The following is a 21,071-nucleotide window of genomic DNA, read 5'->3' as shown; positions in this document are numbered from 1 at the left end:
GGACGACTACAACTCCCGTCGTGCCCCGCGCGCCGCCCGCCCGGACTGCGGTACCGGGGGCTGTGGTGGGCACCGGGCAGCCGCCGCCAGCTCCCCCCCGGCCCTCCCCGGCACCGGCCGCCGCGGGGAGCGGCGCCATGGGCGGGGAGGAGGAGATCGTGCGCATCGCCAGGCGGCTGGACAAAATGGTGGCCAAGAAGAGCGCGGTGAGTGGCGGCGGTCTGGCCCCCGCTGCCCGGTTGGGCTGAGGCTGGGGGGGCTCCCCCTTCCTCGGTTTCTGGTCTGGGCACCCGGGGCCTCCCTCTCCGCGGGGTCCCCCTCGGGTAGGACCTTCCTGCCCCTCTGTTGTGAGGGGGCCTCCCCCTTCCCCGGGGAGGGGGGGCCTCCCGCTCCCCCATTTTGGGTCCCTCCCACTCTATGCAGCCGTTATGGTGGTGGAGCAGAAGCTTGCCCCCCCACCCCCATCAAGGTGGGCTTCCCTCCCCAGACCTGGCTCGCAGGTCCCTCTCCCTTCCCCATCCGTTGCGGTGGTGTGGGATCCACCCCCTTCCATCCCACTGGCCGTTACTGGGGGGAGGGTTGGGGCTCCATGTTCCCCCCCTCCTCCCCACCTGCGCCCTCCGCCCCACGCCTCACCCACCCCCTGCCCCACAGCCCTGGGGCTCACCCTGTGCGGCCTGCGGGGTTGTTCCCATCCTGGGGAGCATCCTCAGCCCCCCTCCCCTGCCCCCCTTGGGAGCCCTTTAGGGAGGGGGATCCTCACGCATCCCCCCGCCGCTGGCCTGGGGCTCTGTTTTGCCCCTAGAGCAAACCCAAACGCTTCTGTATTTACCTCCTGCATCCCCATCCCGTGAAAGCACCACTTCTGCTCGCTCCTCCCGGTGTGGAGGGCTGGCCTTGCTGCTGTCTGCACCCTGGGGGTCTCGCAGGGTGGGTTGTAACCCGTGTGACTGTCATGGGGGGGGCAGTAGCAAGTATTTGCCTGCCTCGTGGGGTATGTCAGTTGGTGCGCGTATGAGTACACGCACCGTCACGCGATGGAGGTAGGCTGTGTTTTTTGGGGTGGGGGAGAGGGCTTTTGGGGCCGTGGAGGATGCAGGGAGCGGGAGGTGATGGGCGAGGAGGAGAAGGGGTTCGGGAGTGTGGTGTTTGGGTGGTGGGATGCTGGGTGCAGTTGTCATGTGAACTTTTGGATGCTGTGGATAGGGGTGAGCACTGGCACTCTTGTAGCTGTTGTAACAACCCAGGAAAGCGTCTTTGGGCTAAACCGCAGCCTGTGATGTCTGTTCCCACTGACAGCAGGTTTTCAACGCCATTGTTGAAATAGGAAAGGAGCAACTTTGCAGAATTTGCTTCCAAGCTTCACTGAGAAAGAGGCAGCTTCTTAAATGAGCGGTATGCAATGTTTCCTCTTGGTTGGCATTTTGTGTGGTACTGAGCCATCCTGTGATTGTGTATTGGCTAATTTGTGAACTCTTCCTGCAGGATGGTTGCCTGGAGTACCTGTTTGTTGCTCTAGCTTTTTCGTGGATCCCCATTTACTGCCATTGTGCCAAGTGGCTCCGTTTCTGATAATGGAGACAGGAATCACACGGTCTTTTACTATGTTAAGGGCTGGATTTAATGGAGTCCGTTTTGCTGTTGGAGAAGCGGAAAGGTGTGAAACTGCCTGAGTGGGAAATCGCTCATTCTGGGTATGGTAATGCGTGGTTTATGCTGTTGTGAGTTGCTTGTGTGCACACTGAAAGCTTTGACTCTGCTTTGATTTGGCTTTCTCAGCATCTGTTCTGTAGGGTGGCACTGGCAGCTGGATTGCTGGATTGCATCCCGCGATGAATCGGAAACGGTCCTTCTGCGTAGGGAGGACGGGATGCGAGGACAGGGTCTGTCAGTGCAGGCTGCTTCGCTTCTCTACAATCGTAGGCTCTATAGGTCTTGTGCTGCAAATGGGCTTGGAGTGGTTGGTGTTTTAAATGAGCTGTTAAACGTGAACACTAGAAGGCCTTGTTTGATAGAAGGGGGATGGGAGGAAAGGGCCAGCTGAATGGAGAGGGATGTGCTCCAGGCTGTGTGCTGCTGGAGGGAGACTAGTGCTTCTCAATACGGGCACCTCAATACGAGAGAGAGATCAAGGTGCTGGAGCGAGTGCAGAGGAGGGCAACGAAGCTGGTGCAGGGCCTGGAGAATAAATCTTAGGAGGAGCAATTGAAGGAGCTGGGACTGTTTAGTTTGAGGAAGAGGAGGCTGAGGGGAGACCTCATCGCTCTCTACAACTACTCGAAAGGACATTGTAGAGAGGTTGGCGCTGGTCTCTTCTCACAGGTCATTAACGATAGAACAAGAGGGAATGGCTTCAAGCTGCAACAGGGTAGGTTTAGGCTGGACATTAGGAAAAAATTCTTCACAGAGAGAATGGTCAGACACTGGAATAGGCTGCCCAGGGAGGTGGTGGAGTCACCATCCCTGGATGTGTTTCAGAGTCGTTTAGATGTGGTGTTGGGGGATATGGTGTAGGGGAGAACTTTGTAGAGTGGGGTTGATGGTTGGACTCGATAATCTCAAGGGTCTTTTCCAACCTAAATGTTTCTATGGTTCTATGATTCCGTCCATGCCATTTCTCTGAGTGACCACCAATTTTAGGTATTTACAGACTGCCTAGTTGTTTGGTTTTTTTATGGATCTGGGTTCTGGGATGCAGAGCTGATGCAAGGAAGCTTCATATAGTGAGTTTCCAGTGAACCGCTCTTCAGCTTCACTGCGTGATGGCGTTGCTCCTGGTATCAGCTCTTGTCCTGAGCACAGTGGGGTATTAATACGAAAACTAGGAAACAGCTACGTGAAGTTTCATGCTGTAGAAAGAGGATACTTTTGGCTTTTGCTCTGGACAATTATTTTGAACTTTAGGTGTGTGACTGAAGTTCTTACAGCTAAGCTAAATTGTTCTTGTGAACTAATATCAATAATCAGGGTCCCCAAAATTGTGAGTTCGATAGTAGGATTAGTCCTGCAAGCCCAGTGGTGTGCCGAGGGGACAGTTGTGGTTCAGAGTGTATTTTTCAGGTGTTAAAAAATGTTAAGCTTGCCAGGTAAGGATAATGAGCTAATGCTGCAGTTATACCATACACCAGCAAAGATCTGTGGCACTCCAGTGCTCTTCTGTTTTGCCCGTTCCAATATCTCAGGTGCCTCCACGTCATAGGATCTACCGACTGTCCAGAACAGCAATCCCAGCAGTAATCTTACTGACGTTCTAGGGAAGGCTCGTTGGTGGTTTTTGCCTTTAAATTCAACTTTATGAATTTATTCCCAAGCTGTTGCATTTCTTTGCTAAAAGCTGAGGCACTCATTCTGTTTCACTTCTCTTCTCCAGGATGGTGCAATGGATTTACTGAAAGAACTGAAAAGTATGCCTATGACTTTGGACTTATTGCAGGTGAGTTGCACAGTTAGGGTGAAAAGCTGAAGTCTGCATCTGGATGGGTTCAAAATGTCTGAATAAACTTAATATATTGATTTCCTCTCACTTCTTGCCTCACTCAAAGCATCAAAATAAACTTGAAATCCAGAAAATGGTACTCAACCAGGGTTTTTGGACTGGCAATTAAATAGCTCTGGGCCACCATGTGCTGCCTGAAATTTGTGCGCAGCTGATGAGGCAAATGTGAGTAACTGCTCAAATCCTTTCTTAGGCTTCAAAAAGAGGAAAGACCAGATTAATGTAGCAAACACAAAGGGCAGTCATGGGAGAAGTTCTGTAAGTCTTTGTCATGGTGGTATTCAGGACACAGGGGAGGTGTGAATGGAATTACAATTTAGAGATTAAGATATGCATCTTGGATTTTTTTTTCACTCTGAGCTTGAGTGTCAGTTGTAAGTGTGTGGAGAAGGTATTTGTGGGTGACTGCATGTCTGGATTCTGATTGGTTTGAGTAAACTGGAGAAGAGAATGGCATTTTGCTCTTCCAAAGTTGTAAGGAGATAATAATTCTGCAAGTCCTTGAATACTTCATATCTTGCTCATTACTTTGACTTTGTTGTGCTTATTTCTGATTTCCAGTTAGTAACAAATAACGAATCTGTTCCTGAATGATTCATTTGAATGTTCACTTGCAGTCCACCCGCATCGGGATGTCAGTAAATGCACTGAGAAAGCAGAGCACAGACGAAGAAGTGATAGCGCTTGCCAAATCCCTCATCAAATCTTGGAAAAAACTTCTAGGTAAGAAAATCAGCATGTTCCTGTCAGATTCAACCTGTGAAGGAGCTGGCTTCAGCGAGAGGCTGGGTTTCTCAGGAGAGCTTATCTATTGATCTGAATAGAACATTCTAGCAAATCAGCTTTTACAATTGCACCCTCTGTCTTTCAAGTTTTGTCTCCTACCATGCATTCCCCTAGATTTAGCTCCTGTTTTTCAAGCTCATCCTTGAAAGAGCATTGTAAGCTTCAGGACTATTCTTAACGTGTACCTGTCCATATAATAATTAGCGGTGTGATTTGCAGAAATAATATCTACACTCTGAACCCTCCGCCCCCACTTGTGTTATGTGACATTAGTACCGCATGTGCTGTCAACCTTGTGCAACGGCTCGGAAAGAGAAATGCTGGAATGCATTTTGGGTGATGAGTCGGAGAAGGACCTCAGTTTAACACCTTGTAGACAAATTTACACGGGCTGTTTCCTGCTGGGAAGACTTTCATGGTGATGAACACTGAGAAGCAGAAGCTTCTAATTCTGTCTGAGGAATTTTAATGCTGATATAGCACAAACTGATGTCAAATTAGGGATGACAAATATGGTCTTAGAGGTTACCTTTGTGATAAAAGAATGAGGCATCTGCAGCCCTGAGGTTGGAAGGGCAGCTCTGCCTGTGTCCTCCTGCGAGGAAGACTGCGTGTCTCCCACTCTGCTAGTGCAAAGTGCCCCAATGCAAAATTCAAACACTCCTTATTCTTTAAACAGATTTTTTTTTTTTGGGCAGCTGTGTGTAAAAAGAACAAGAGCCAGGTGGTGTTCGAGGCAAAGTGAACTGTGCGGCTGGCTCTAGTCTGCACCCCAGGGCTAAATGAGTGTTAGAAGCACTGTTTTCCTGCCCTGGCCGGCCCGTCACTTCCAAGTTAGGGTGGATGTGTATTGCCTAGGCTGAGACAGTTTACCTCTGTGTCAAACTTGTTCTACAGTGTGATGAAAGTCCTCTCCAGGGTTGTGCTATTGGCTTCCAACAGCACTTGGGAAACACTAGAAGTTGTATTCCCAGAAGGACTAGCCCGTACTGGCCCTTCGGGTGTTGTTGGCTGGAAATGCTGCTTTTAGTGGTGCTTTAGAGAACTTGATCTAACCTGTACCCGGCAGCCAGGGTGTCTCTGAAAGAAACTTTTGTGATGGGGCATGTCTTGTGAGGAAGTTTATCTCCTAGGCAGGGAAGGTGATTGCTCTTTAATGAGGAAAGCTTTGGTTTGAATTAGTTTCTACTTAGAGGTAAGGAAAAGGCCTGTTGGAAAGCATGGGAGGCCATAAAGGCGTTCTTTCTCCTGATTCCTTTTGGGCAATAATAACTTGCCTTAGGCCAATGCTGTGTAGCTTAAGACATTGATTATTGCGTGCAGGGTTGTAGCATAAAGACCAGTTCTGAACCCTTTAGCATCCATTTCTCTTCTTTTGAATATAGATGCTTCTGAGGAAAAAAGTGAAGAGAAAAAGAAAAGCCTGTCCTTGCCAACATCTTCCTCGAAGGAGACTGGTAACTCAAGAGACCAAAGGTAACTTCCCTTTGAGTAAAGATGATACTCTTACAGAATTTGAATTTTCTTAAGGCATCTGATATACATCTTCATTTTTAAGTGTCCGAGTTGGAAATTTTGCGTAGTCATATTCCTGGTCAGAAACACCAGAAGTGTAGGCTTCTTCAGAGGTGATCTGTGTGGGTTTTTTAATAAACTCTAATGCAGAAATATACATCTACAAAATACGATGGCTTTAGTGAGTTTTTTGATTTTATTCACATCTTACTTCGTGCTTTTCTACTCTTGGTTATGTGTTGATTTTTCTATTAGTAAAACATTTGTCTCTTTTTTGTGTGTGTTGCATTTTTATATGATTTTTTGCTTATTTCTAACTTTGAACTCCTTAGAATGAAGATTATTTTTGGCCTTTGCAATCTCAGGTGATGGATGGGATTGATTCATACATCACTACAGTAAAACTTCCATTTCTTTGTCCTTGACAAGTCCTGGCAGAAGTCCTCTTTTTCCCTCTGGACTGATGTCCACCCATCTGGCAGGTCTGCTGCACGCTTGCTTCTTGCCAGGCCTTGAACGGTCCTCTTTCCACCGTCTGCGGCTGCGCTTGCCAAGCCGTGGAGTGGAGGCGGTGATCAAAGGGGAGGGGGCAAACGCGATTTAAAGCTTTGTTCCAGAGGCGAGAGACTTCTCTCAGCCTCACATCCCAGGAGGGTTTGTGCTTCATAGGTTTGACCCTCAAGTGATTTAGCCAATTTCCCAAGTTTGCCAGAAGATTTAGAGTATTAAGGCTACAGTCCTGCTGGCTTGCAGGCTCTTCCATGATTGCAGTGTGTCTCTGGTCACTTTTTTGTCACACTACACTTTGCTTTTCCTTTTTTGCTCAGATCTCTCACGCTTTGGTGTGAGCCTTTGCAGTTCTACACAAAGCTGCTGCTGATGCTGAGCTACATAACTTTGACAGGCATCTTTGATTGTATGTTACTTCCATAAAATATGAAAAAGAACTGGAAGTAGTATTGGGGAGACTTCACAGCCAGAATTGAATTTTGTTGTGCAACATGGGAGCTTGGGCTGTCTAGATTTGTGTGTATGACGCATCCAGTGGCGGTCTGGTGTGTGACAGTGGTACAGGATAAAAGCAGTAGGATGGAGTCTCCCCTGTGCTGTTTCCTTTTGCCCTACTGAGGAGAGCTGAGGGTTGGAAGCCAAAGAGCAGTCAGTGATAGGAGAAGGGATTGCTTTGTAAGCTGAGAGTTGATCTGAGCAGTATCACCATCCTTGTGATGCAAATACCTTCTCTTCATGGTCCTTACACTCTCAAGTGCAGACTGGCGCTGCCTTCCCCAGGGTGTGGACACGGGGAGGATCAGTTGTAGGGCTGATGAGGGTAGGAACTGAGTCAATCATGTTAAAGATGTCCCTGCTTACTGCAGGAAGGTTGGACTAGATGACCTTTAGAGGTCCCTTCCAACCCAACACATTCTGTGATTCTATGGACAAGAGCCTTTGCGTGTGCCCTTACTGGTAAGGGGAGGCAGACTTCCCTCCAGGGTCAGGGCAGAAGCCTGTGTGGAGGTACTTGTTGGCTGTTCCTGGTGGGGAAAGAAGACATGTGTTCCTCACTCTAGGAAGTAGTATTGCGGTTCAAAGAAAAAGGGAAGCTTCTGTTTTAACCTTTGGAAAATTGACCTTGGGGAATGTGGAGCCTGGAGGGAAGGAAGTGTGGGGTATTCCCTGGGCACAGTGGCAGTAGATACTTCAAGAACAAAACTAGCAGGTCCTGCTACGACATCTTGTTTGAAGGCTGAGGCTTGTAGTGGTTTCACTTGGAATAGGATCCTGGCTGTAGGTAGACAGGCAACACCTCATTGTCTCCTTGCTTTTGGACAGTTATCAGGGGGTATGTAGAGTGGAGCTTTCTGGCTTGGGCTGCTAACCCTCCCCTGTGCTTTGAGGATGTGCTGCAGCTACTGCAGGTTTGGTTTTTTCCCTTGTTGCTCTCGCTGTGTATTCAGCCTCCATCTTCTGAATGGCAAAGCATCCCCTTGGTTGTGCAGGATAAACAGAAGCAAATGGATTAAATCGCCTAGCATAGACAGGCAGAGGTGGTTAGCTGCTGGTGTCAGTCTGTTGAGCCAGGCTCTCTACAGAGACAAGAATGCTTATTCTCCAGTGCTGCAAAATAAACTACTAATCTTGCCTTGACAAAAAAAAAATATAATTTATTAGCAGCAAAGAGTCTTTGTTCTTCGACGCACGGGCTGTGATGAAGGGAGTCTGACTAGCTGCTCAGTGTGCGATAGCTGGTTCAGATGAGGCTGCTCTCAAGACACCAAAGAGATCAGCTTGTATTCAGATATTTCAGCCACTTAGTCTGATAGGTTTTGGCTAGGCCTTCCTCTTCTGTCAGGGAGAAATACTTGAATAGCTCTTGGCCTGAAACGTCTTGCTTTCTGGAACACAGATGTAGAAATCCCTCTGTAGTGACTAGAGAGCGAGCACTGCGAGACCTGAAGGCTCCGAGCCAGCCAGCGTGGAGCTGGCACCTGTGTAGTTACACACTGCATTACTGTAATCCAAAGCATATTCTGTTGTGCTGTAGTATTTTAGACCATTAGTGTAGTACATTTTAATGGGCTATGTCTAATGTTTCTCTGTCTCTGGCAGCATGAGCTTTTTCTTTTCCAGGATACTCTAAACTGCCTTTATTAGGAGGTTTTGGATCTGTGGCCTGAATTCAGCTCTTCCGTGGGATTTTCTTCCAGTGCTACCCTGAGTTCTGCTTGCAGTCCCTGGCTGTTGCTTTGCCACCATTTTGTTCCAGTGTAGCCTTTTTCACGTATAAACTTTTGCTGCCCGGATAGATTTACAAGCTCTTTCTCCTGTTGAACAGGAACAGTGTGAACCACAAGGATTTCCTGAAGTAAGCCTTCTAGGTGTGTTTGAGGTCTATTTCCCAGCTGTTCTAATTAGAAACTCACTTCTAAAGCTTAATAAATAACTTTCTGTACAGGTTTTGGAATGGCTGAGAAGTCTGTTTCATCTAATTTGTGAGCGATCAGTTGTCATCTCAGGGCATGTATGACATGTATGTGTATGTGGGCGAATATGTCTTTACTCATCAGCTAACAGAAGTGGGATAACCATGCATCTTGTCTAACTTTTCTTCCACCTCTGGCAAATAAACATACAAATATTTAAGTCAATGGCATTTGTAGATAGAACCTTCCAGAAAATGAAGCGTTACCTGTGCAAATATTAGTTTAAAGAGCTGATGTTAAGCATTGAATGTGACGGTCAGTGTTGAGGGTTCACACGCAGTGCTTTGCTCTGGGAGACCTTAGTGTCACTGTTGCTTGCAAAATGAGATAAAAGTTAAAGCGGGAAGAGCTCTCAGGGAAGCTTCTCCTGCCACCCCTTCCCAGGACAGCACAACCTCTGCCCAAGCTCTCCCTGACAGGCCTTTCTCTAAGCTCTTTTCTGACAACACCAAAAAACCGCAGGGTAAGACATTTCCACAGCTGCCCTTGGCAGCATCTTCTAATTCATAACTCACCTTTACAGTTTGAAACTTGCTCTCAGTCAAAACCTGTCTTGCTAAGACCATTTCTTCATGCTTTTGTCCTTTAGGAAGTATGGAGGATGTTTCCCACTGTCCTCCTTTGTAACAAGTTTTCCAGTATTTCAGGACTCGTCTCCTCTAAGTCTTCCCTGCTGCAAACCGCTCCCAATTCCTTCAGTCTTTCCTTTTGTTGTAGGTACGTTTTCTAGGCTTTTTGCCTTTGTCCTTTGGGAAGTCTCATTTTTCCAAAAGGTTTTATGCAACATGATCAGCTGTGATTTTTTTTTTTTTTAAATGAGTTATTCCTGTGTTGTGTATGCTTTGCTACGTACACCCCCGTGTGCGCTGCCTGGAATCTGTGCATAGCTGCTTAAGCACAAAAGTACCTGATGGTGATTTGTACATCCCAGATGGGAGAAGGTCATCTCGTTGTTTATTTGCAAGCTAAATTCTTTCTTTTTGTAATATGTGCAATGTAAATCCTATTGAATGTTTTGAGCTGTTTGGACACAAATCTATTCCTTAATAGCCTCCTGTAGCACTGACCAGTAAAACTAGCTGCTAAAGAGTGTTTTTATTCAGCTACTGGTCAAAGAGAAACACCGTAAGCTCACAATATAATCTCTCTCGTAGAGTGCATGTATTTTATCTGAGCAAGAAATTAATCGGCTGCTGCAGTTTGAGCCGAACAATTTTGAAGGTGCATTGGTGGGTGCTTCTTAAAAGGGCTGGGGGAGATTTTGAACTGTGGAAATCCGGTAGCCCTAATGACGATCTACAGGCTTTGAGGCACAGAAGAGCCAGACTGGATTTGAACTTAGCAGCAGCAGGGTCTCCCAGGATAAGTCCCCGAAGTTGTCTGGCTCAGTTTGTACAGCAGCAGATTCGGAAGGTTTTCAGCTTAGCGCTGTTTTTCTGTGGGCTGACTAATCCCTTCCAGGACAGTGTAGTGGAAGTGCCTGTTCATAACAGATTTATTTTTGATGGCAAAGAACTGGCAGTAGTGACCCAGCTTAAAAGCAATTGTCAAGCCACTTGGATCTTAAAGGAGATGTAGCCAGTGTAGCATGGGTGAAATATCAGGGTTTCTTCATTTTTTTTTTTTTTCCTTTGTCTCTTACTGCATTCATTTTACCAGGCATTGGCCATAAATACAGTGCATTTTATGGCCCAAACACCAAAGTCAGAGCAATCTCTGCTGAAAAATTTGCTGTTCTGCTGCCTAGATTTAAGGAAAGGGGTGAAAAAAAAAAGCTCTATAAAATCATCTGGGAATCATAATAGCCCAAATCTTTTACCGGCAGTTTTTGCAGGGCTAGCTCTATGCGCAGATGTTAGGCTTTGTGGGCAAGATGTCTTCAATGCCGTGGGTGTACACCCAGCTGAGCTGCTCAGTGAGGTTCCCCCCGTGGCACGCAGACCCCGCAGCGGTGTGTGATTCTTCACCTTGGGTCTCTGCAGCCAGCTCCCCTCGCAGGTGACCCGACTGAGGCAGCCACAGCAGGCAGGTGTTTGCATTCCCTTGCCTGTGCCCGTGATTGATTGCAGGTGGAAATGAAGTTATTTTTGTGAGTGAAGCAGTATTTATTAGTCCTCTGGCAGCCTGGCACCTGTGTGAGCCATGTGTGGCTGCGTAGGGGTGATCTGTGAGATGAATAATCAGAGAGTCTTGTCCAGATTACAGGAAAAAGGAAGATCCTCTCAGGTGTTATGCTTTGTTGTTGGGGTTTTTGTAATATCAGAGCTGAAAGAGCCATTTTCTTTCTTTTTCGTAGCACGGCAGTGCCTTCTTCTGAAGGGGCTAGTGTAGGCTCCTCTGATTTCTGCCCCAGAAGGCAGCGTGCTGCACTCCTTGTTGGCTACAGAGAGCTAGAGTGCTTTTTTGTTCTTTCCTGATGATGACATCTTGGACGAGAGATGAAGAACCAGCTCCAGCACCTGCTGAGATTGACCTTAGCGGTGGCTTCTGCTCCCTTTCTGCTGAGAGCGGTTATGGACTTTGCATCTGTAAAAGTACCAAGCATCTGTGTGCTGCGCTACGCTACCGGGCTGAGAGAGTGCTGATGGTCTTGGGAAGTCCTGACTATATTTGAGTTACTGATGGTGTCCAACAGCTTCATAATATTTTCACTTAATGCCCAGTGGTGCAGCAGCTGTGATACGTGTTCGATAACAGAAGTTGCTTGGCAGGCCCGCTTCGTGGATTAACCCTCTGATTGCAGCCAGCAGAGTCTGCAGGAGAGCTCGTGTCTGGGTTGATGGTGTTGGTTGCTGTATTGCACTATATGCTGATTCGGGGCATGTGTCTGTGCACTGTTTTCCTCTGACTGGTTTTGTATTATGATTAACAGGATGCTTGGCCACATACCTGCTGATCCCTTCTCTGCTCTCAGTGACCCGAACTGAGACATTCTGACAGGTGAAGTTTCTCTTTTAGCTCCAACAAAAGGCAGGAGCCTCCGAAGACTCCGACCACTCCCAAAATCACCACCTTCCCTCCGGCGCCCGTCACCTGCGATGCAGTCCGCAACAAATGCAGAGAAATGCTGACAACAGCTCTACAGGCTGATGGTGAGCGCTGGGGGAAACACTCCATTGCCTGAAGGGCTGCACAGCTCCTGGTGTGTTCTGACAGAGACCTCTGCATGTAGGTCAGCGCCAGTTCCTCTTGGACATGCTCTTCTGTAGGAGCCTTGTCAAGGGATTATTGCCATCGGCGCGGTCTTGCCAGTGGTCACCCCTTTATCAGACCAGGCGGTGTTGCAGTGTTTGTAGGCGCTTGCTATAAAGTGGCAATGTGTCAGGCAGTGGCTGTTAAGGACGTGGGGTCTTCTGCTCTGCAGCCTGTGGTGGTCTGGCCAGAAGTTTCATCTTCAGGTGTGCAGGTATTTGCTTCCCTTTCTAGGCCTCAGTCTTGTCTGATTGCTGGAAAACAAAGCTGTAATCTCTGCTTACCCTTAGGGCACAAAATGAAGCTGTAACTCAATACTTGGAATTTGTCGGTAGTGGGGCTTATGCCAGTTACCATCTGCTCCTACGCTCCCCTGCCTTTGCAGGCTGGAGCCCCTTAAATACCGTGGTCCTCTGGATCTGGGGTGGAATAGGTCTCTTGCACTCAGACTGTGCCATCTCAAATGAGAGGCAACTGCAGGTGCTCAGCATCTCTGAAAGTCAGATTTTAAACACCTCAGGCTGAGCACATGCTTGTGTCCAAGTTGCAGATCCCTTTGGAAAATTAGGGCCGAAGCACTGCAGAGTTTTTTATTAATTTGGAGCCAAGGAATGTAGACAGCAGATGGAGAAGTTCACAAAGTCTTTATTTCTAGCCTTTCTGTGTGCGCGCATGTGTTCATATATGCTGCATTAAATACTTTGTATAACTCTTAGAAAAAGCCTTTCCATATGAAGTCTGGGAAATAGTCCCCGTGAGTCTTTCGCAAAGCTTATCCCTGTTCCCTGCTCTATGGTGTTACCATACCCGGTGTCCAAACTCATGGCAGTTATTGCATTCTATATGATGCTGTTTAATTGGCAAAAAGAAGCATGTGAAATGAGAGGGGAGGGGAAGAGTCCTGAGCTGAGAAGAGAAATGAAGGCTTGACTGATGCCGTTGGGCCCTGCCAGACTGTTGGTCTGAGTAGAGCTGCTCCTCATTGACGCGGATATCTGATGAGACTCAATTCCTGCCTATGTATGTTTGATTTCAACTATGCCAAGAATATACTGGAAAACCGTGTGTTCTGAGGGCTAGGTTCATGTTAGCTTTGTCTAGTGCAGTCCACCTCCTAGAGAGGCAGAGGGTATAGACTGGTTGGATGGGTCTATTTTCATCACTGCCCTTTTCAAAAGGGTCCAAGGATAGCTAGAGCCAAGGCCAAGATGCCATTTGATGGAAAGAGCATGTAAATCAAAATAGCAAACTATCTAGATTTGTCTCTCAGAAATCCTGAGCCTGGGGACCCCTTGCCTGGTTAGAAGCTGTTGACCTCCTGTTTCTCCTGTCTTACAGACGACTATATTTCCATTGGCGCCGACTGTGAGCACATAGCAGCCCAGATTGAAGAATATATCCTTACTGTACGGGGCGTCCTCAAGGGCCTGCAGGCCATGAAATTAATGTGCTTGGAGGAAAAAAATGGGACAGTCTTTCTTTGTATGAATGTTCTGCTGCACCTCCTCTTGTCCGGGTTCTGGGTCTGGTTCCAGCTCTGCTCGGCTGAGTCCTGGGTCACTAAGGAACCACCGGTGTGGTGTTGGGAGCTCAGGGCACACCCCTTGCTGGTGTGATAGACACGGTTATTTCCTCCTTGTTCGCGCCGTAATGGAGTGTAATGCCCAGTTTGTCCTTCCCGTCCAAATGCTATTTCCTGCGCTCATCTCTGCTTCCAAATACATGCAAATTCCTTGTGCCTCCCTGTTGAGGAGAGTGTGCTGATAAAGCCAAAAGCAATGGGAAGGGTGGCGCAATGAGGATCAAGCTTTATGTCCATTTGAAATAAGGCAGGAGTTTGCTTGGTTTGGGGGCTGTGGGGTTGGAGGTGCAGCTGGCCTCTTAGTGGAGGGTTTTGTGGCTACCCGGCTGAGAGAAAGAGCGGGTTGAAGAACCTGAACATAACAAAGTAAAGATTATTTCCAGCAGAGTGAAAAAGCCAGAAGTGAAAGCCCCTGGGCTCTGGGATTGTATGCGCCTGCTCTCAAATCCAGTGTTGACCTCCCAGAGCAGACACTGCCGTTGGGTCCCGGCACCCTCACCTGTGTCCTGGCAGCGGGTAACGCTCCCCGCCACTCACAAGCAGCGTAGAAAGTGGTTGGAGGGCTCTGGGTTGATTGTAAACTCCTTGACTGCCGTGTACGCATATACCAAGATGTCAAGAACACCGACATGAAATACAAAAACCGAGTGAGGAGCCGCATCTCGAATCTGAAGGACTCCAAAAATCCTGAGCTGAAAAAGAATGTGCTGTGTGGGGTGATTACCCCCGAGCAGATCGCAGTGATGACCTCGGAGGTGAGGAAACCTGAGGAACCGGGTTTGCTTCTTACAGGGGATGTGTCCTGTGGTTCAGCTTGAAGCAAGGGGCTGGTCTGCTGCCACGGTCACAGGTTTCTCAGCAGCCGCTGCCACAGTGCACGGGGAGCGAGCTAGCAATGGGGTTTGCGATGTGGAGAGTAGTCTGTTGGGCCTTCAGGTCATCACGGGGGCCTAGTTATGAACCAGAAACCAGGAATGAACTGCTTTCTGTAGTAATACCTGTCTCTTAGGCCACCCTGTTCTGTTAACTCTTTCCACTGTAGTGGGTGTGGTGGTAAAACTGGACAGATGTGACTTTATTGCTTTTTTTGGAAGGAAATGGCCAGTAACGAGCTGAAGGAGATCAGAAAAGCCATGACGAAAGAAGCAATCCGGGAGCATCAGATGGCCAAGACAGGAGGGACGCAGACCGACCTCTTCACCTGTGGGAAGTGCAAGAAGAAGAACTGTACCTACACCCAGGTTAGTCTTCCTGCTCCTACAGCCTCCGCGCCATTGACCTCTGCAGAGGACACGATCTGCCATGGTCACGCGCTCGTACTGCTCTGCGACAGGCCCAAATTTTGCCACTGGTGGAGAGAACCTTTTTGTACACTCGAGGCTCTCTAAAATGTGGTGATTTTGCACACGTCTTTCCTTGGAGCTTGTGTAACTTTTTTGTGGCCCGTTTGTACAAGAGCAGGGGTTGTGCGGCACCGAGGAAGCTTTCGAGCAGCACATTGAAAGCAGGTGCTGGGAATGTGGGGATTCAGACAAGAAAGGAGTGGGTGGTGTAGAGAAGAGAGACTGCAGAAACCGAGGCAGGCACGTTGATGGTATTAAAAGTGCAAATTCAGAGTAGGTAAGCTGTGGCTGGACAAATCCCAACTTACTTAAAATCAATCAGCATGAAACAGGTGAAACATGAGGAATAAACGAAGCAGTGATGTGAGCAGGCAGAGGGGATTTTTCTTCTCAATGGACAGCTGCTGGAAGCCTTGCACATTACCAGTGCTTTTTAGTTCCCATGTTTGCACCAGGCATCTGGAGATAAATGTGCCTTTGCTGTGAGTCAGTGTTTTAGAATGTGCAGATACCCAAAAATGCAGCAGCAGCCACGCAATTGCTACTGAGTGGGTGTGCACAAACTGCGTGTGCAAGTGCCGAGCGAAACTCCTGCGTATGCCTGGATGGGACATGCAAATGCAGATGAGAGCCAGGCAGCTGACCAGGGATTTTCCTTTGGCTTAGCCGCAGTCTTGCATCCCGCAGGCTGGCTCGGGCGAGAGGCCTCGCTCCGCCAGTGCCTCCCAGTAAGTCAGCTGGAAGCACTGCCTGGGCTGTCTCACTGGCCTCGGTGGCACGTGGGTCCCTGTCTCCACCTGCAGTGGGCTGGACTCCGACTGTCTGGAATTGGGGCAGGTGACGGCAGCGTCTTCGAAACAGAAATATCAGAGGGTTTTCTCCGGTTTTATTAGTTTTCCAGTGAAATCACTGTTTGGTGACTGAGATGTTGTGCCAAGTGGATGAACTGGCATTTATGAAAGCGCTCGAAGCCAGGCAGTAATGTCGTGTGAGAGTTACAGAATTTAGCTATCCAGCATGCTTGCAAAACATGCTTAATTTGCATCATGCAAATACTGTGACCTTGCACATTGGGTAATTACACATGTAGATCACCGTAATTACCCCTTGACATAGTTCTGCTGCCTGACTTGCACAGGGAGTGCCAGTATTTTCAGCACAGATCTGCCTTGTGGTATTCAAATGCCATGAAAATCTGATTATTTTTTTTTTTTTAGCAAAGTATGTGTTTCTGGCAAGAGCTGGTCAGAGGCAGCAGCCACATCTGGGTTAAATATCAGAGTTTCTTAATGGCTCAAATACAAAACAGACTGGAAATGTGCAGAACCTGGTAACCCAGAGCATGTTCCTGTGAGGCCGGGACATAGGACTGGACTGTAAAAGAGAATGGCTTGAGTGCTTTTTTATATGTCGCTGTGGAACACGTGCTTGATGGGCTGAGGGGTTTGTTTTCCTCACCGCCAGCTCTATCCCTTCCTGGGGGACAGCACGGGGAGGGACCGGCTGTGGGTATGTCCACCTCCAGAGCCACCCATAAGGTTTGGGCAGCAAAGGGGGTGAGGGGGGGAATCTGCTGCCCCAAAACATGTCATTCCAGGTAGTGTCAGGCTAGAAGAGGGGTTTTATATATATACATATATATATACACACACACACACAGAGAGAGAGGTGTATATCTGCGTGTAAAGCAACCAGACTCATTTTACAGGGAAGCTCCTTTTGCTCGGTGTCTCATTGATTTCTGACAATGTGACCCCCAGCATGTGACTCCCTGGTGGCCAGAGGGACAAGGAGCTCCCCGTGAACCCCCACGGGGCTATGCGCGATGTGCTCGGCTCTCATTTCTCTCGTGTCCTCCCCCAGGTGCAGACGCGCAGCTCCGATGAGCCCATGACCACCTTCGTCGTGTGCAACGAGTGTGGGAATCGCTGGAAGGTAGCGCACCAAGGATATTACTGGCACTGAGGGGTGTTAGGGTGCTGCACCCACGATGCTGCAGATGCTTAGCTGCTGCCCTCAGAGGGGCTTGCCAAACGCCGACTGGCTCTAGCAAGTGATCTTTCCTCCCAGCGCAGAGGGAAGAGCTCCTGGGTTCATCCCATCTCTGCAGACAAGCTGGGGTCGAGTCTCACTTTTGCATTCCCTGCCTCCCTCCTCACGTCCCCTCTTCTGCCATGACCAGCTTCACAGTGCTTTCCCTGCTCCCTCTGTCCCCCGGGAGATAGTGGTGATGACATTCAGGATTTTAAAACTGCTCTTTTATGCTGCGCACAGAGCTCGGGGGTGAGCAGAAATCTCCCGGTCAATGGCGAGCAGAAATGGCTACCAAGTGCCAAAGAGTCACAGCTGAGAGATTCCGACGGGAGCTCTGTTTGCCCCCTGCTCCAGGGGCTGAGCCCTGCCTCTGCAGAATCCCCAAGCCCTTGCCAGCTTCAGAAACAAGACCATCACCCGGATAACAGTCTTCTAGGCAGCACACGCATGACCCACAACTCCCCTTGGCAGTTCTAAACCTTCTAATTGGGGTTTAAACTCCCTTCTCTTGCAGTTCTGCTGATATGTGCCGTGTCCCGAGAGCGGCAGCCAAACGCAGATCAGACCGCAACCTCCATACGCCAGCACCCGCGGCCATTGTGTATTGTGTCCCAAGTGAGTTTGCATTGTCACGCGCTGAGCGAGCAGCGGCGGGGAGGCCTCTCCCTCTCCGCCTGGGCCTCGGTGGAGAGCCACAGCGGTGGGCTGACAGGTTGGCAGGAGAGCTCACTTAAACACACTTAGTCGTTATTTTCTCATCTAAGCAAGTATGGTCACTTTTTTCTTTCAAAACTAATATTAAACATTTTTGTCAGTTTTCTGACTTTTATTTGAACTGTGTGCGTGCAGCGCTTTGCTTTTGCGGCATGGGAGCTTGACGGACGGAGAGTGTCCAGATGGAAGAGGACTGAACAGTGCCTGGACCACCAGAAAGCGAGAAGCCGCTTGTAGGTACCCCCTCGGTGCATGATGGCTTGTTCTTAGTCAACTCATGAAATCTAAAACACTGGGCTGGCTGGGTGGGCAGTACTGGTCTTCCTCACCTGCCTGAGGAGACCTGTTGATGGAACATGGCTTTTGGGGCCCAGATCAGATGCTGCTTTCCATCTTGACGGCACTGATTTGTTTTCGCAGGGGCGTGCGCCTTGTTGTCTCAGGCCTTTAAATGCCAACAGCACCGGCTGCTGCGAGATGAGAATGTGCCACCCAGGTTGTAACAGGCTGAACGCAGGGTGACACCAGCCACAAAAACCCGACCCAAATGGTTGGTTTGGGGGAGCAGGGCAGGGAGGAAGGTGTCCTCGGCCCAGGCAAGGCTGATCTTGATACAGGGAGAAGCCATCAATAAAAGAGGTGGAGGGAATCCAGTGGGAGCGTTAAAAGGGGGTCCCAGGTGCTTTCCTGCTTGTGTGTGCTCTGCTCTTAGCTTGGTGGCTGAAGGGCAGCTGGAATTTTCAGAGGGACATGCCAGAGAGGCTCAGGAGGAGGGGAAATGCTGCAAATACAGGAAACTTTCCAGAAGCTTGGACCTGGAAGAGGTAGGGATTACAGATATCAGTGGCAGCTGTTAGCGTGTAGCTCCAGAAACGGATGAGGTTTGAAGTGAGCTCAGAGCTAGTGCTTGGAAGGGGTGAGATAAAGGAGCTAGTAGCAAAGAAAGCCTCAGTCGCCACCTCTGCAAACGTGACCCTGTGAGGGGGACCTGCAGGATCAGGCTCTTTCTGGGAGGCAGCTAGAACCTGGTGGAGAAATTCTGCCTGTCCTCGCAACAGCTTTCAGCCTGAGACTTAAAATCCCTCTTCTTTTCTTTTCCTAGCCTTTAACTGGGGTGGTGCGGCATTCGGGGGACCCCAGTAAGCCTCTGAGTTTGAGGCCGCTCGAGAGAAGTCCTCTGCACTGCAGCTCTTGCGCTGACAAGCAGCGCAGGAGCATTTGCAGTCACATCTATGGCATCGCTCCCCTGTTCCAGAGTGAAAAACAAGTATTTCCACTGGCTTTTCAGCATGCCAGACAGCAGACATTCAGCAGAGACCTTGGAGATGTTTAGAGAGGAGTAAGCAGCCACATGAAAGCAGCAGGGAACGTGCTCGCAGCCCCTCTGAGGGCTGTGCTCCTCCGGAGGCAGGGATCCCAACAGCATCCTTCGCTCAGGGCTTTCACTTTACGCGGTGCAGCCAAGTCTCCCAAGAAGGAAAAGATTCAAAGATGCTGACAACTCGTTTAAGCCTCACGAGTTTTGCGGCGAAGGGGATTATTCAAGCCAGGCTTGGGAGGGAAGAGTGAGTGTCCTCGCAGTCATGCTTAAAAGAAAAAAAAAAAAAAAACAAAACCCTTCAGGATCTGGACCCTGAGCTGGCCGAGGCCCACCGCCTCGTGCGCTGTGAACAGGAGCCAGCTCAGTGCCAGCTGCTGTTGCCTTTCTCCTTCTGTAAGGAGGGTAACTGGGCTTGGGTACCGTTTGCTGACAATCCTGAATTTAGGAGAGTCCCGAGCAGGAGCAGCCCCTCAAACCATTGTCTGTGCCACTTCCCGGGGTAACGGCAAGGAAGAGCGAGTGAGGGGAAAGCTGCTGGATAAAGAGGTGTCTTGGAGGCGCAGATTCACTTACAAGTGTGTAAAAAAATGCTAGGATTAGGACTAAGAGTGCATTATTAGATGGCAGCGGGCTTCCCTGGGCTGAGGTGATGTGCAGAGAGGCTCTGACCCGCCTGTCTCGCTCCTCAACGGCTCCAGGGATGCTCAGCCCCAGCCCTTGGGACATTTCCTTTCCTCCCAGAGCAAAGCGAGCACCCACACCCAAACCCTCCCCGGTGCAGGGGGGGGATGCTGCGGTGGTGCAGGCTCCGCACTCGCGCAGGGGTTGGCAGGGGGGGAAACCTGCCAACAACCACCAAATAATAACAATACCAGCATTCCTCAACAAATGACTATCTCTGGTCTCTCTCAAAACTACATTTTCTTGAACTGTTATTTCCAGCGTGGCAAACAAAACTAAATTTACTGACATGGATTTCCACACAGTCATGCCACGAGGAAGGAAACAAACAAAAAAAAGAAGCTGAGAGAAATTTTTGGGTTTTTTTTTTTTCTTTTTGTTTAAAAAATATCTTCAATAAAAAGAACTAGTGCTCGCTCTTTTTCCTTTGAAAGGGAGGAAGAGAAGGGGAAGGGGGAGATAAATAGGAAACCAGGGGCTGCTCTGGGTGAGGAAAAGCAAAGATGAGCGTTGGTTTTCTGCAGCAGGACCCCGGTGATGGCTTTGTTTGACTGTGGAGGACAGGAGCTGCTGGCGGAGATCACAGAATCGTGGAATTGTCTAGGTTGGAAGGGACCTTTGAGATCATCGAGTCCAACCGTCCACCTAACACTGACAAAAGCCATCACTAAACCATGTCGCTAAGCACTTAAATCTGGGTGCTGGGGCTCCAGTAAACCATTCCTTGTGCCATACAAAACCACACCGATGTTATAGATCTTCCCTGCGATGTTTCCCAGCCCGCGTGGAGCCCTGCCTGCTCGGTGCCAAGCTGCTCCGGAGGGACCAGGGCAGACCCCTGGGTTTGTCCCCACTGGTGGGACTGGCATGGGCCAGCTGGGAGACTTTGCTTTTGGGGTCCTGGTGCCTGTGGGGTCTCTGCAGGAGGACAAATAATACCTGCACGGCTCAGACGTGTGTTTTCCCCTTCCTTCAGGTCCGTGAAGTGAGGATACAGGATGCTCTGGGTTTGAGGTGACAACCCCATGGTGTCCCAGGGCTGGAGCGGTGCGATGGGGACTGGTGGAAGAGGCAGCAGTCGGGTACCCCCTGCCCACCCTCCGAGCACATCCTCGTGGCCCCACCGTCCCTTCTGGCCCCCCCACAGCCCCTCAGGCAGCTTTGGAGATGGGGGGGGGCTGAGTCTCTGCTGGGGGCGGGGGGGTTGCCAGCCTTCTGCTCCATCCAGCCCCAGCACTGTCCCCCTGATCCGCTGGGAATACAAAGGGGGCTGCACCACTGCCCCCCCCATGGGCCACTTCAAACAGACGGAGTGATGTAAACCTGACGAGTTTTTATATGTACAGAGACACTTGTCAAACCCCCCCTCCCGCCCCTCGAGTCCCCCAGTAAAAGCCAACCAAAAAAAGCATTTAAAATAAAA

At 49.4% G+C, this 21,071-nt stretch overlaps 1 protein-coding gene across 6 annotated transcripts; it reads left to right on the top strand.

Moving 5' to 3' along the window:
* On the top strand, positions 1 to 21,023 carry TCEA2 (transcription elongation factor A2). 6 transcript variants are annotated; one of them, XR_010073026.1, is made up of 12 exons: positions 4 to 206; positions 3,371 to 3,433; positions 4,114 to 4,219; positions 5,668 to 5,758; positions 11,740 to 11,873; positions 13,312 to 13,368; positions 14,156 to 14,310; positions 14,650 to 14,796; positions 16,762 to 16,833; positions 17,447 to 17,547; positions 17,782 to 17,879; positions 18,067 to 21,023. XR_010073026.1 is itself a non-coding variant. In XM_063349793.1 (12 exons), exons 4-12 carry the CDS (start codon positions 3,380 to 3,382, stop codon positions 17,453 to 17,455), a joined length of 825 nt encoding a protein of 274 aa, XP_063205863.1. In that variant the 5' UTR covers positions 78 to 206; positions 1,300 to 1,395; positions 1,486 to 1,694; positions 3,371 to 3,379; the 3' UTR covers positions 17,456 to 17,740. The 6 variants fall into 6 exon arrangements, 3 of the variants coding, with proteins under 3 accessions (XP_063205861.1, XP_063205862.1, XP_063205863.1); XM_063349793.1 differs by lacking the exons at positions 17,782 to 17,879; positions 18,067 to 21,023 and adding exons at positions 1,300 to 1,395; positions 1,486 to 1,694 and having other exon boundaries at positions 78 to 206; positions 17,447 to 17,740; XR_010073024.1 differs by having other exon boundaries at positions 17,782 to 21,023.
* Positions 21,024 to 21,071: the final 48 nt, after the last annotated feature.

This window comes from Chroicocephalus ridibundus, chromosome 12 (assembly GCF_963924245.1).
Source record: "Chroicocephalus ridibundus chromosome 12, bChrRid1.1, whole genome shotgun sequence".
NCBI classification, from domain to species: Eukaryota; Metazoa; Chordata; class Aves; order Charadriiformes; family Laridae; genus Chroicocephalus; species Chroicocephalus ridibundus.
The sequence above is the reverse complement of the archived record's forward strand: the minus strand, read 5'-3'. Positions and strand labels throughout refer to the sequence as shown.